This window comes from Erpetoichthys calabaricus, chromosome 18 (genome assembly GCF_900747795.2).
Source record: "Erpetoichthys calabaricus chromosome 18, fErpCal1.3, whole genome shotgun sequence".
Taxonomy (NCBI): domain Eukaryota; kingdom Metazoa; phylum Chordata; class Cladistia; order Polypteriformes; family Polypteridae; genus Erpetoichthys; species Erpetoichthys calabaricus.
In genome coordinates, this window is record NC_041411.2 from 87,899,742 (window position 1) to 87,913,215 (window position 13,474).

Genomic DNA, 13,474 nt, shown 5'->3' on the forward strand with positions numbered 1-13,474 from the left:
TACATTTCTCCTTGGTCTCAGGTTTGTCTTCCTCCTGCAAATCAAGCACATATCCTCCTAAATTCAATTTTATTTGGCTTCTAGCCCAAAACTGTTTTTAAAACCATTTCCTGGGTCACATGCAGTCTAACCCCAGTGTTGAAACAATGTACAAAGGAAAAACAAAAAGACCAGCAGTCACACTATACGTGCACCAAGGAGACCTTGATAGCAATCCTTACAACAGCCTGTAATGCCCCTGCACCCCCAGACAAGCCTTTAAGCTCAGTCTCTAAAAGCTTCCTTATGTTTGGGTCACAGTGTATCAATCCACTCTAAAATGACTTTAAATCTTTTTACTTTTATTTCTACATTTGTAAAGTGTATTGTGCTATGTGAAGAGTATCATGTAAAATAAATATTTTTTGATTCTGGTGGCTTTGAGATTCAGTGTTGCCATTTTTAAAAATTCTTGACTTCAAAATAATTTTTACTGTCTGAAATGTGTGTTTGAAGCACAGAATGTTTCCTTTTGAAATTATCAATCATTTCCCTTTACATTTCTTCATTAAACAATATATTTGCATGCAAAAAGCAGACATTATTATGATTTTAAGTGTTTGTGCGTTGACAAAAAAAGAGCTAAATTGAAGAAAGGCTGCTGTATTTTGTGATGTTGATCCATCTTGTGTATGCTTTGTTTTTTTCAGATTTTTGTTAAAATACAATATCCATAAGCCATTGTAAAGTAAATCAGGATGCAAGTTTATTCCAGCAGAGCAAAATTAAACAGTGAATTGGTAATGTAACAGAAGCAATTGATTATTCAAGATGGATATTTCATACAGACTAATTCTAACAAAGTCAATAAGAGCTTGAGATTTATTAGAATTTCAGAGATCTTGAAAAGAATATTAAAAACAAATAGAGCCTGAGCTGAGGGCAAAACCAAATGTATAATTAGGTGCGGCCTTGAGCATGTGAAAGGCACTATATAAATACAATATTATTATTATTATGGATGAGTATTACTTTTCTATCAGTTTAAGTGATTTTAATTTTTTTTGTTTATATTTTTATATATACATTTGTGTATATACATTTATATACTATATGTGTGTGTGCGCGCGTGTGCGTGTGTGTGTGTGTGTTTCGCTAGATCCTACAATGATAATATAATAAAAGTCTATATGTGCATTTTAACTGTTCTTTTAATTTTGGCGTACATTTTTTATTTTTTACATTTTAAAGGATAATATGCACATTTTGTAGCCTTTAATATAAATGCTAATGAACCATTTTAAAATAAATATGAATAATGATCCATGCATTGATTAGTAAGATTAAATCAACTGGTAGGACCTCTTAAATGCTGGGCTGCCGGATTACCTCCAAGTCATTCAAACCACAACACGAAATAGTACCCGTTCAAGTTGCTGTCTTTCTTTCGTTCTCAATCAATGCACTGTATTTGGATAATTTTCTGCACACAAGCTGATTTTAAGTGATGAAAATATAAATAGGTCGCTTGAGTCTGGCTTTCAAGGGTTTGTTTCTGTTTTGCGCTCGATCCTGTCAGAATAGCTCTAGCTTCCCGCGATCCTAAAATTGTAGTAAGCCGTCTGAGTGAAAGGGGTAAACTGGAATACCACCCTGTTTATACAGACTCAAATGTAGATTGACGTGTGATGCAGCCACTGAGGAACACGCCTCTTAAAAGCATACGCCCCTTACCTTGGGCATAACCTAGCAACGGCTTAAACACTAAACAGAACGTGTGTCCGGGCAAATAGAGTGCAGTGGTTTACAGACTTTAACAAGTTTTGTAAAGTATTCCGCAGTGATGACAGGTGATATAACTGGATCTTGGGTAAGTCGATAATTATTCAGCAATAGAAACCTAAAGCTTAAAGTTTGTTATTATAAACGCCTTGGCTTAGCAATTTGTCCCTATACATTGAACATTATTGGTGTATGACTTGAAAAAGGTGAAAACACTTATGAAATAGAAACATTTACTCTTTCACAAACGTCTAACACTACAAAATTGATAGTTTCAAATATTTTGGCACGTTTGTTATTCACAAAAAGCGTACATTGAAAGTCTTTCTTAAGAAATACTGTGGGATGCAACAACATCTCTGCATGAGAACACTTCCTCACTTTCCGAATTACAGAAACAAAACCTAACATTATGCGCAAAAACTAAACAAACTGCAGCCGAGTTTACGTCTCTGGAAGTTATTTGTATAACTTTTTTCACTGCCAATTAGTATTTTTAATTTTTAGATTTAGATTTTAGTATTTAAAACAATGTAACATGTTGAATAGCACCATAGAATCAAGTCGTCCTGGAACAACCATCAAGAGGTTAGAAATTATATTTTAATAGCTGTTGTTTTCTATAAATAGGGTACTTCATTGATTAACATATTTAATGTTAATCTCACATATACTGTACATGTTTTAATCAAATCAAGCACTTTTCTAGGTCTTTTTTCTTAATATTTTGTTTTTACCCATCTATCTATCTATCTTCTGTAAAAAGCCATATTTCCCTATCTACTTCCATCCATTTTCCAACCTGCTGAATCTGAACACAGGGTCACGGGGGTCTGCTGGAGCCAGTCCCAGCCAACACAGGGCACAAGGCAGGAACCAATCCAGGGCAGGTTGCCAACCCACCACAGGATACACACAAACACACACTAGGGCCAATTTAGAATCACCAATCCACCTAACCTGCATGTCTTTGGACTGTGGGAGGAAACCAGAGCGCCCGGAGGAAACCCACGCAGACACGGGGAGAACATGCAAACTCCACACAGGGAGGACCCGGGAAGTGAACCCAGGTCCCCCAACTGCGAGGCAGCAGCGCTACCCACTGCGCCACCGTGCCGCCTTCCCTATCTACTTGTCTATGTAAAGTTTACACCTAAAGTAAACATCACATCTAAAGCATAATTTATCTTCTACCGTTATATGTTTACAAGTATTAATTAGCAGACACATGGTTTTATTTTTACCAATTAAAATTAAGAATCACATGAAAGTATTTGGTCATGTAAGCTGAATGTGATGTGCTGGTCGTATATATGTGCATAATTTCAAGAGTAAGTCTGAATATGTATCAAGGTATGTTTCTGCCCTTCCAGGTTCCAGCCATATCTGTTACAATCAATGATACAGAGAACATGTTTGACAAGTGGTTTCACATCTATTACTCACAAGTGACAAGTTTTGTTGGAGCCTTATTGCCTTTTCCTTATGGGTTATTAAATCCATCTCTTTTCAAACCTATTTAATAAAATTACAGGATCTGTGGGGGCTAGAGTCCCTCCTGGCAGTATCAGACATATGGCAAGAACTAACCATAGACAAAGGTGCTAGCTCAATGCAGGGCTCATTTATGTAAAATCCATATTTAATCATAGTGATCCACTTTTAGAGTATTCAATGAATACTTAAAACTTATCTTTTTAATGTGGAGAAAAATAGATCCAAGGAGAAAAACTGCATAAACAACTAACTGTACAAAGAAAGTGACAGGATAAGAAGTTTAATCTGATCTAGTGGAGTTGTGCAGCAGCATTAATGATTGTGAAACCTTGATGTCCAGAGTGAATGTTGCATGTTCTTTTTGGAACTACTTTTATATGTGTTCTTTAAAACCATTTTACTAGTATAAAAAAACTAAGGGCTGGTTGTAAAAAGTCATAAAAACAAACAAATAAGCACATTTTGGAATACACAAAAAAGGAAAATGTGAATTGTTTTAAGAGTGAGTTTTTAAGATAAAGCAAAAAAAAACTTTCTTCTTTTCAGTTTCCTATTTCTAACTATTTTTAAAATGATACCTGGTCAACATTTCGTTTTTAAATATTTTTCTTATCTTTATTATCTGCTGCATCACAGCTCCGAAATGACTGCTTTCAAATCTGTCACAAGTTTTTTGTTCTATATAGGATCACATTTTACCTTGCCTTTGCCATTTTGGCTCTGAAGCAACTTTTTGTTGTTGGCTTTTCTTTTGGAGAAGCTGATCTGACCATTTTTCAGTTCAACAGCTGTTTTTTTTTTTTTTCTGTACTTTCATGTTCAAACCCGTGTGAGAAGGAATGCCCAAACTGAAATTACATTTAAAGGAAACTATTACATTTTAAGTATTTTAAAAGTACAGTCTATATCTAGGCAAATGCTTCTGCTTCCCAGTGAACCTTACACAGTTAATTCACGTCTTTGGTGGCAGCGTGATCTAATTCTAGGAAAAATGGTCACATGGCTGAAACTAACCCTGAATTAGGCAATGTAAACTATAACAATTTTTAAATTAGTGTTTTTTGGTAACAATAGTGTAGGGTGACATTAAAGTAATTAAGTGATTTTTGAGATCAGTTTTTAACAATTTAAAGCACCATGATGACTCAGTCGTTAGTAGTACTGCATCACAGCTGCCAGTTTGGATGGTTTATTGCCCATGTAGTCCTCCAATATTCCAAAGATACATGCAGGTTAGGTTAATTTGTGACCCTAAACTGGCCTAGTGTTAGTGAATGTGTGAGTGTGCCCTTCAGTGGACTGGCACCTCATTCAAGCCAGGTATCTGCCTGCCTCCTGTTTATGCTGAGCTTAGCTCTGCAATTCCACAACCCTGATGCAGACAGTGAGTTTAAGAAAAGGGATTGATGGATGGACGTAAAAAGATATGCCACTGTGTAAAACAAATATGTCATGTATTCTACTAGTGTAATAAAGCAGTAATATATAATCTTGTAAAGTGCTGCTTGATCAACATGATTTGAGTCTGCAGCAGTAAGTGTGAAAAAATATATTAAAAAATGAAACTGTGGACTTGGTGGCTTGAGAAAACATAAATGAAAAATAAATTTGAAAAAGCTTACATTTTACAGTACTAGTATGGGTATTGCAATTTATTTTATAGAGAGGCAGCATACTGTTTTTGCTAGAAGTAATGCTCCTTATTTGTCTTTTTTAACTTCCAAATATTTGTTTTGAGGTAATACTGCATGAGTACTAGTTATATCCATAATGGAAACAGATTGTAGTGAAAACTAAAATGTCAATGTACTGTATGAGCCCTTGATAAAAAAAGGTTGTCTCTAAGATGACACAATTTAATACTGTCAGTGTTTAAGAATGTCAGAGCTGATATCCAATTTACTCTAATGTTACATTATGTGACAGCTTTAAAGGTGACTTAAGTCCAATACATTTAATATATACAGAAAATATACAGGCACTATAAGTGGGAAAATATGGACATGCCAAAGCAGCAGCAGAAGAAACTCATGAGAATCAGGAAGTGTTGTCTCTGTGTGTATCCAGTGACATTTTCCAGAAAGGCACACCTTATTAATAACAGCAAAACAACTGCTACAGTAGCTATTTCCATTAAATGTTGACAGTGTGTTTTCAGGATAGTCTCCCTATGTCTATATGTTCCAGCATTACAGTATAAAAGACAAGTGTTAGATTAATTATCAAATGAGTCTTGTATAAGTAAACATGTAAACATTCCCTGTGACTGACTGGTACCCCATCTAGATTTGTTTGTAGCTTTCTACCTGATACTTTCAGCATTGACTCCAGTCCCTGTGACCTTCAGTTCAGTTCAGCAGTTATGTTAATAGAAGGACATGTTCTAGCACTCCATATGTTAAAAGGGAAATTACCAGTATCATAGGTTTTTCTTGTTTGTAAGTAAACATAGGTTTTATTGCACCAGAGTTTACATGATATCTTTTCTTCATTTGGTTCACTTTTTTTCCTAAGACTGATCCCTTTAGTGTTGCGTTTAACTAACCATTAAATAAAAGTAATGTAAAATTAACAATCTGGTTACAAAATCTATACCATTTTTTCAGGTTTTTATTATTACTACTATTATTATTATTAGCTAGCACTGCTGCCTCGCATTAAGGAGCTCAGGGTTCACATCCAGGAAGGCTTCTGCATGCCTCCCACAGTTTAGTTAGAAAATGACTGATTCATCACTTTGCTAAATTTCCACATGGGGATAAATAAAGATCTATCTATCTATCTATCTATCTATCTATCTATCTATCTATCTATCTATCTATCTATCTATCTATCTATCTATCTATCTATCTATCTATCTATCTATCTATCTATCTATCTATCTATCTATCTATCTATCTATCTATCTATCTATGATTATAAAATAGACGCTGGAGTAATATATTTAGAAAGAAATAAGAAAAACATTGAGGAGCAAGGGAAAATTCAGCCTAATTGGGTCACACATTATTTATTACTTTTTCACAAATTAACATAAGTAAATAAGAACAGAAATGAAAGGGTCTTATTTAATACTATACTGTACTAATAGCTGAAATTGTCTTTTAATATATACTTGTCCTGTTTAGTTTTTGTGATATGATAACTGGAATAAATTGTATGATGATGTCTGTAAACAGCACTATGAAACCTGTAAATATTAATTCTTCTTTGAATTGGCACATCAAATATGTCATATATCATGGTAAGTGCGCATGCCAGTTCTGCTTTGATGCCTATTTTTAGGTTGATGCACAGTGATATGATTGGTGATCCTTGGTGTGTTGTTTGTTGTTGCTCCATTTCCTTGTCTATTGTTGAATTATTCCAATAGCATATTGTATTACAAATGCACTACAAGATACATTCCAGACTATGTATGCCTTGTGTACATAAAGATTTATAGGGCTATAAGCCTGAGTGCCAAACAATGGATATTTTCCAGTAGAAACAAACAGTTTAGTATTTGAATTGCAGATATTTCCCAACCAGACACATCCATTATTTTTTCACCTCAGTTTTTTCCTAATTTACTACCAGGTAATTGAAGTGCTACCAGGTTTCATTTCAATTATTCTTTCTTTTACAAACACAGTTATAGCCATTCTTTTCTGTTTCACTCATGGTTATTTTCCAGTACAGTACTTTGTTTTACTGCCATTCAGCTCTGAAAGTAATTTCCATTTATTCAGGTGCCAGACATGTCCATCTGTGTTGACCACTAGCACACTTTAGTAATACATCATTGACTTGATTTTGGAGGTTTCATTCTTCAGTTTATTTTCCACGTATACATTGTCTTCTCATGATGTTTGTAAAACATCAAATTTCAGCTATGACATGTAGACTTTTGATATCCATTGTCTGTTCTGTATATACAGTACATACCTCATTTACTGCCTATTTGTATATTCATATTGTAAGTTTTGTAATTTTTGGCATAGTGTTTTTTATTTTATTTTAACTGTTACATAGCTGTCCTGCGGTGGGTTGGCACCCTGCCCAGGATTGTTTCCTGCCTTGTGCCCTGTGTTGGCTGGGATTGGCTCCAGCAGACCCCCGTGGCCCTGTGTTCGGATTCAGCGGGTTGGAAAATGGATGGATGGATGGATGTTACATAGCTATCAATGAGGTCAGTGCTAAGAGCTTATCTATAATGAGTGCACTATCAGAGCTTATGTATAACGAGTGCACTATATAAGAATAAAAATGCAAAGAGGGTAGATTAAAATGTAAAAAATCAATTCAGCTCAATCAGTTACAGCCCAATGAAAAACATATGTTACTTGTCTCAATGCAAATTACGAAACAGAGTAAAAGGAAATGTATACTGTATATATGACCATTACAAATGAAACATTAATGCATAAATAAGTTTCCGATATGAACGTATAACATGTATCAGACAAAGTAAAAATAAGACAATACAACAAAAACTGAGTCGGTAGTGCAAAAGAATTCATTGTAAGGGTACTTTTACACTGTATGCCCAAAGATTTGTGAACACATAGCCAATTTACCAGTATGAGATTGTTTGACATCCCATTACAAAACCATGGGGATTATTATAGAGTTGGCCCCACCAAATACAGATTTGTCCATCAGACTGCCAAATAGTGAAGCATGATTCATCACTCTGACATTGTGTTTCCATAGCTCCAGAGTCAAATGGTGGCAATGCCTCACACAACTCTCAGATGATGTTTGGATTTTGTATAGTGATCTTAGGCTTATGTGCAGCTGCTTGGCCGTGGAACCTATTTCATGAAGCTTTTGACACAGTAATTCTGCTAATGTTGTTTCTAGAGGTAGTTTGGAACTCTGTTGTGAGTGATGCAAAAGAAGATAGGCAGTTTTTAACGTGCTATGCTCTACAGCACTCAGCAGATCCACTCTTTAATTTTACATGGTTTACCACTTGGTCTCGGAGCTGTTGTTGCTCCTAGACACTTCCACATCACGATAATAGCACTTACACTTGACTGAAGCAGATCTAGCAGAACAGAAATGTTATGTTATGGACCTGTGGCAAAGGTGGCATACTATATGATTGTGCCATGTTTAAAGTCACTGAGCTCTTCAGTATGGCCCATTCTACTGCCAAAGATTGTCAATGGAGACTGCATGGATATGCACTTGATTTTATGCACCTGTTAACAATGGGCGTGGCTGAAACACCTGAGCTCATTCATTTGGATGGGAATCCACATACTTTTTGCCATATAGTGTATAATGGAGGTTTGGTCAAAGTAGTTGGCAGTTTAATATCCTTCAGGTACAGTAGAAACTGTTGGAAAGTGTGGTGGTTTGGTATTAAAACCTAAAATAATGCATTCTGCATTGGGGGCACACATTTTGTTGCTGTTTTATGTGAGATCTGTCACGATGGAAAGAGTTTTCTAAAGGTGTCCATTGCCATACATGTCTTGTGTGGATGGTAGCATAGCTGGGGCTGGGGCTGGGGCTGTTTTAATCACATATTAAATTAACACAGTAATCTGTAACAATGTATCTAGCTCTCCATCACAGTGATGTAGCTAGTCATTTTGCTGTATGTTGCGCTTCTGTGGAAGATATATGATAAAATGGAAAGTTAATGTTTTCAAAGGACCACTAGTAAAATACATTCTTTTTATACCATTAATAGGCCAAATTCATTCAGATTAAATTTTAATTAGATTTGTAATATGTGTTTCCGTTGTCTTTGTCTATTTCATGCATGTGTGTTCTAGTTTCTTTTATAAAACACCAGTAACGGCGGGCTGCACGATAACATGCAGTGAATACACTTGATTTGAGCATTCCTAGTTTTCATCCTCTTTCTCTGTACGTTTAGCATTCGTTTGCTCAGAGGTTGATGTCCGGAGCAGCTCTTCTTTTCTCCACCCTAGCGCCCGCCGCTTCTCTTCTTTTGTCAACACCTTTTCGCATTAAAACTGATTAAGTCAGTGTTTGTGTTGCAATTACTTAGTACGTTTTCTTAAATTTTTCACCAAAGCTGGCACTTAAGTCTTCAATCTGCCTCAAGAATGATTTAAGATATGAAGAGGTAGGGGAAGTAACGACGAAGGTGGTAGTGATGAGTACGGCGCCCATACACATGCGCCATACAGCCACCCTGCTGGCTGCCGCCAAGAGTTGATTGTACAATAAAATAAAATAAAAAGAGGAATAACCTTGGAGATCAATCATCAACCTGAAATCAGATAGTAGACGTCACATAGCATATGTGTACTAAATTTGAGGTCAGTAAGTCAAACGGTTTGCGGTTTGAAGTGATTTAAAATCCTGGATAGACAAACGGACAGCCACGGTAGCGTATTATATATAAAGATAAATTTTTGCTTTTAATCTCATTGCATTTTTCACATATTGTGTAATGTATTGAAGCCTTTTAAATGATACGAATATTTTTATTTTTTGTTTTTAAATTTTGCCAACCTCCTTAGAAAAATTTGGTTACAATATTTAATAGATTGCGATCAGGATTACTAGATAACCAAAATGTGTAATGTTTTTGATTTCAGGCTTGTAACAGAGACAGTACCTTATGGCTAAGAGTACTGTGATAACATCTTATTTTTTATTGTTCTTAGTTTCCGAGTGGTTATTATGGGCATTTTCGAAGTAAATCCCGGAATGACTACTTACAAGAATATCGTTTAGCAGCAAGACCCACCCCGCCAGAAAAGTTGGTACAGAGGCTAAAGGTACGGTAAATATTCTGTATGTATTTATTTCTCAACAAGCAGATTTATGTGTACAGTTTTTCTAAGTCTGTTGATTATTTCTGCTGTATCCACACATTACTACATCTTAAGTTACATAATTACTTACAGTCGTCTTCTATAATAAAGGAAACACATTTTAATTTATTGCAGATTTGACTCTTTCTTCTTTCATCTGTCTAATTTGTAAATGTCTTAGACTCTTACAGGGTCACATGGAATTAGCAAGGTGGTAACCAAACCAGAATGCGTCACCAGTCAATCACAGTGCACTTTCTTTCACACCAGACCAATTTAATTTCACCAAATTAACAAAACATGCAAATGCTCAGAACATGCAGGGAAACCTTATCATGACATGAAAATGTGCAAATGCCACACTGATAGTGACCAAGCATACTCAAAGCCAATAGAGCATATTTAAAAATGATTTAGACAAAATACAGTATATATCTAAACATTTTATGTATGTCGGTAATACTATAAGCTTGAATGTTAATCTTACATGTGTGTCAATAATTACCCACAGAAAATCAAAAGCCAGAAAGGCAAAATTTGCTTTGCTCCTTCTGTGCATTAGAGGTACTAACATGAATTCGGAATAATGTAGACTAGTGCTACCAAGTTATTCTGAGTAATGCTTGTCCTGTTTTCAGAACTGTGTCATTTTCTGTTTTAAAAATATTTGTTTGAAAAGAATGTACAGATATTGCCTTTTTTAATTTTTTATGTAGTCAACATAGACAGTGATTTGTGCTGTGCCTCAACCTTTTAGGGAGCAGGGTCTTATTCCCAGTGGTATCACTTTGTGTGTGGAGTTTGTACACACGTTTCCTCCAGGAAGTGATTTTTCCCACTCATCCCACATAGAGGGTCTGTTATTTGGAAAGTTTAAATTGACCTGGTGTGAACAGGATTATTCAACTATAGTGTCAATGTGCATTTTCCTCTGTGTACTCTAGTTGTTCTCACACATCCCGTTAGGCGTACTGTTTATAGGTGACTGGGGCGGAGTGGTGGCTCTGAGGCTAAGGATCTGTGCTGGTATCCCGAAGGTTGCTGGTTCGAATCCCCGTCACTGCCAAAAGAGATCCTACTCTGCTGGGCCCTTGAGCAAGGCCCTTAACCTGTAATTGCTCCAGGGGCGCTGTACAATGACTGACCCTGCGCTCTGACCCCAAGGGGTATGCAAAAACTACCAAATTCCTAATACAAGAAATTGTATAAGGCGAAATATAAGGCGAAATCTTGACCAGTGTAACTGTGATTTTGGAGGTGTGTATGAGGCTGCCCTCTGGTGGACTAGATTTTGGACATCCAAAATCTGCTTCATGCTTTGTTCTTCTTATTGCTTGAATAGACTCCAACACTCATATACTGTACCTGAACTGAGGTAATCAGATTTGAGATAGTTCGTTGCAGAATGTAACTTAAAACAATCTTAGTGTTTAGCCTCCTGTGACCTTGTAAAAGAAATTATTTCAGAAAAATATGTAATAAAAAATTTTTTTTGTTTGTTTTTTTTAGTAAATCAGATAGATAGATAGATAGATAGATAGATAGATAGATAGATAGATAGATAGATAGATAGATAGATAGATAGATAGATAGATAGATAGATACTTTATTAATCCCAATGGGAAATAGCCATCTAGGGTTACTTTTCAGGTGTTATTTTGTTGAGTACATAGAGTTCTCTTTGCACAGTACCTACTAATCAGATTCATGAATGCCTTTTAGGATAACCCCAGGAAGCACTCTTTTTCTGCTCATGACAACCGGCATGTTTTTCAGACCAATGCTCACTATTTTGAAAGTGTAAGTGGTTTTTATTTTTCATGTTTGCTTTTGATGCCACACAGTGACACAGCAATAGTGTAGCTGCTTCATAGTCCTAGCCCTTTTTCATACTGAAGAGGTATCTCTGTGGAGCTCCTATGTTCTGTTTATGCTCACATGTGTTCCACAGTCAACAACCACAAAACATATACAGCATTTCTATATGCAGTCCCAGCTACAGAACTGTATCTCAGTTTATAGATAGATTTATATTATGGAGGATTAAGTGACTTGCTGCTGAACACACAGTGATTCAGTGATGGAGCAGAATTGGCACTCTGTAGACCAACAGTAATACCATATTTTTGACACTGCCAGACAAACAGTTCAGTCCAGATGTGAATGTGAAACTGTGTCTGTGATGGACTTTTGTCACATTTTGAATGACATATTGAATTATCCTGTTTCTGCTGGCATAAACTCTAGCTACATATCACCTCTGGTTCCAGGGCTGGTTCCTGCATTGTTTCAATTTGATTAAATTAATTGATCAACAAATAGATATGTACCTAACATTTTGCATATTCTATAATGACTGGAACATTTCTTGCTCAAAGAAGTATAACCAAGAAAGTAAACAAGATAATTTCTGTTTCTTAATTTGTTTCCTTTGTCACCAAGGGTTTAGGAAGAAAGAAAGTGAAGAGCTCTGTGGCCCAGTCCTCCCGGTTTAATCCAACTTTAATTAGCTGGATGCCCTTGAAACTTGAGCTTTCTGGAACAGGTCCACTATTCAGCACTTACCGAAATGACTTCCACAACTCTTCAAGTGCTGGATTGTCTTTGCAGAACTCTTCTCAGCATACTGTAATGCCGATTTTGTCACCATCTGAGAGCTATAATACCACCTACCAACATGCCTACAGCCATTGTCAGCCTAATTCCAAGATTCAAACTAACATGTTGACAGGAAGAGTTTCCAGTGAGTCCCTGGTAAGGGAGGCCACTTACTCTTATTTTAATGGGAAGCCTGAGCCCTCCTTCTCCAACCCAAGAAGGCCAAAATCAACTCCATTGGTTACCCTTTCTGTATCAGACTGTCTCAAGTGGCACACAACAGGAAACTGACACTGACAATACCTCTTTTTACTTTTTCATCATGTGGTTAAGTATGTTAAAGTGAGTCATCTGTGCAATTGAGTTCCACCGTGTCTTTATCTATTATCGAAAGAAGAATATCAGATCAGTTTGTTTTTTGACAAAAAACATAGCATTTCAAGATGGAGACAAACTTCACATGATGGTGACTAGCAGGTGAATTAGATTCAGGGCAATTAGAAATATTGGCAGTGGCTATGTTTGTTAACACAACAACGAAGGAGCCATCCATTGCTTGAGGGCAAAAGAATCAACATACTTATGGCGTAATTTAACATTTTAAATATATTGTGAACTGTTCAGAAACTCTTCAGTATACTACAGTATATGTCTGTTGTCTGAAGGCATTTTGTCTCCTTACATGTGACTGCAGTATATGATCACTTTTTGTCATACTGCTCTCTTCATGTAATAGAGCTAATAAAGGTCTTCAAATAAATGTGGTGACATTAGTGCACATGACAATATTATGCCAGTTTTCCTCTGGGTGAGCAACACATTTTTTTTGTTTT

General features: G+C 36.0%; 1 protein-coding gene across 1 annotated transcript; it reads left to right on the forward strand.

Annotated features, from left to right (window-relative positions):
* The first annotated feature begins 1,760 nt into the window (after positions 1 to 1,760).
* Positions 1,761 to 13,156, forward strand: LOC127526237 (uncharacterized protein C3orf84-like). The gene is made up of 4 exons (XM_051921171.1): positions 1,761 to 1,849; positions 9,894 to 10,007; positions 11,766 to 11,843; positions 12,486 to 13,156. Exons 1-4 carry the CDS (start codon positions 1,823 to 1,825, stop codon positions 12,930 to 12,932), a joined length of 666 nt encoding a protein of 221 aa, XP_051777131.1. The 5' UTR covers positions 1,761 to 1,822; the 3' UTR covers positions 12,933 to 13,156.
* Positions 13,157 to 13,474: the final 318 nt, after the last annotated feature.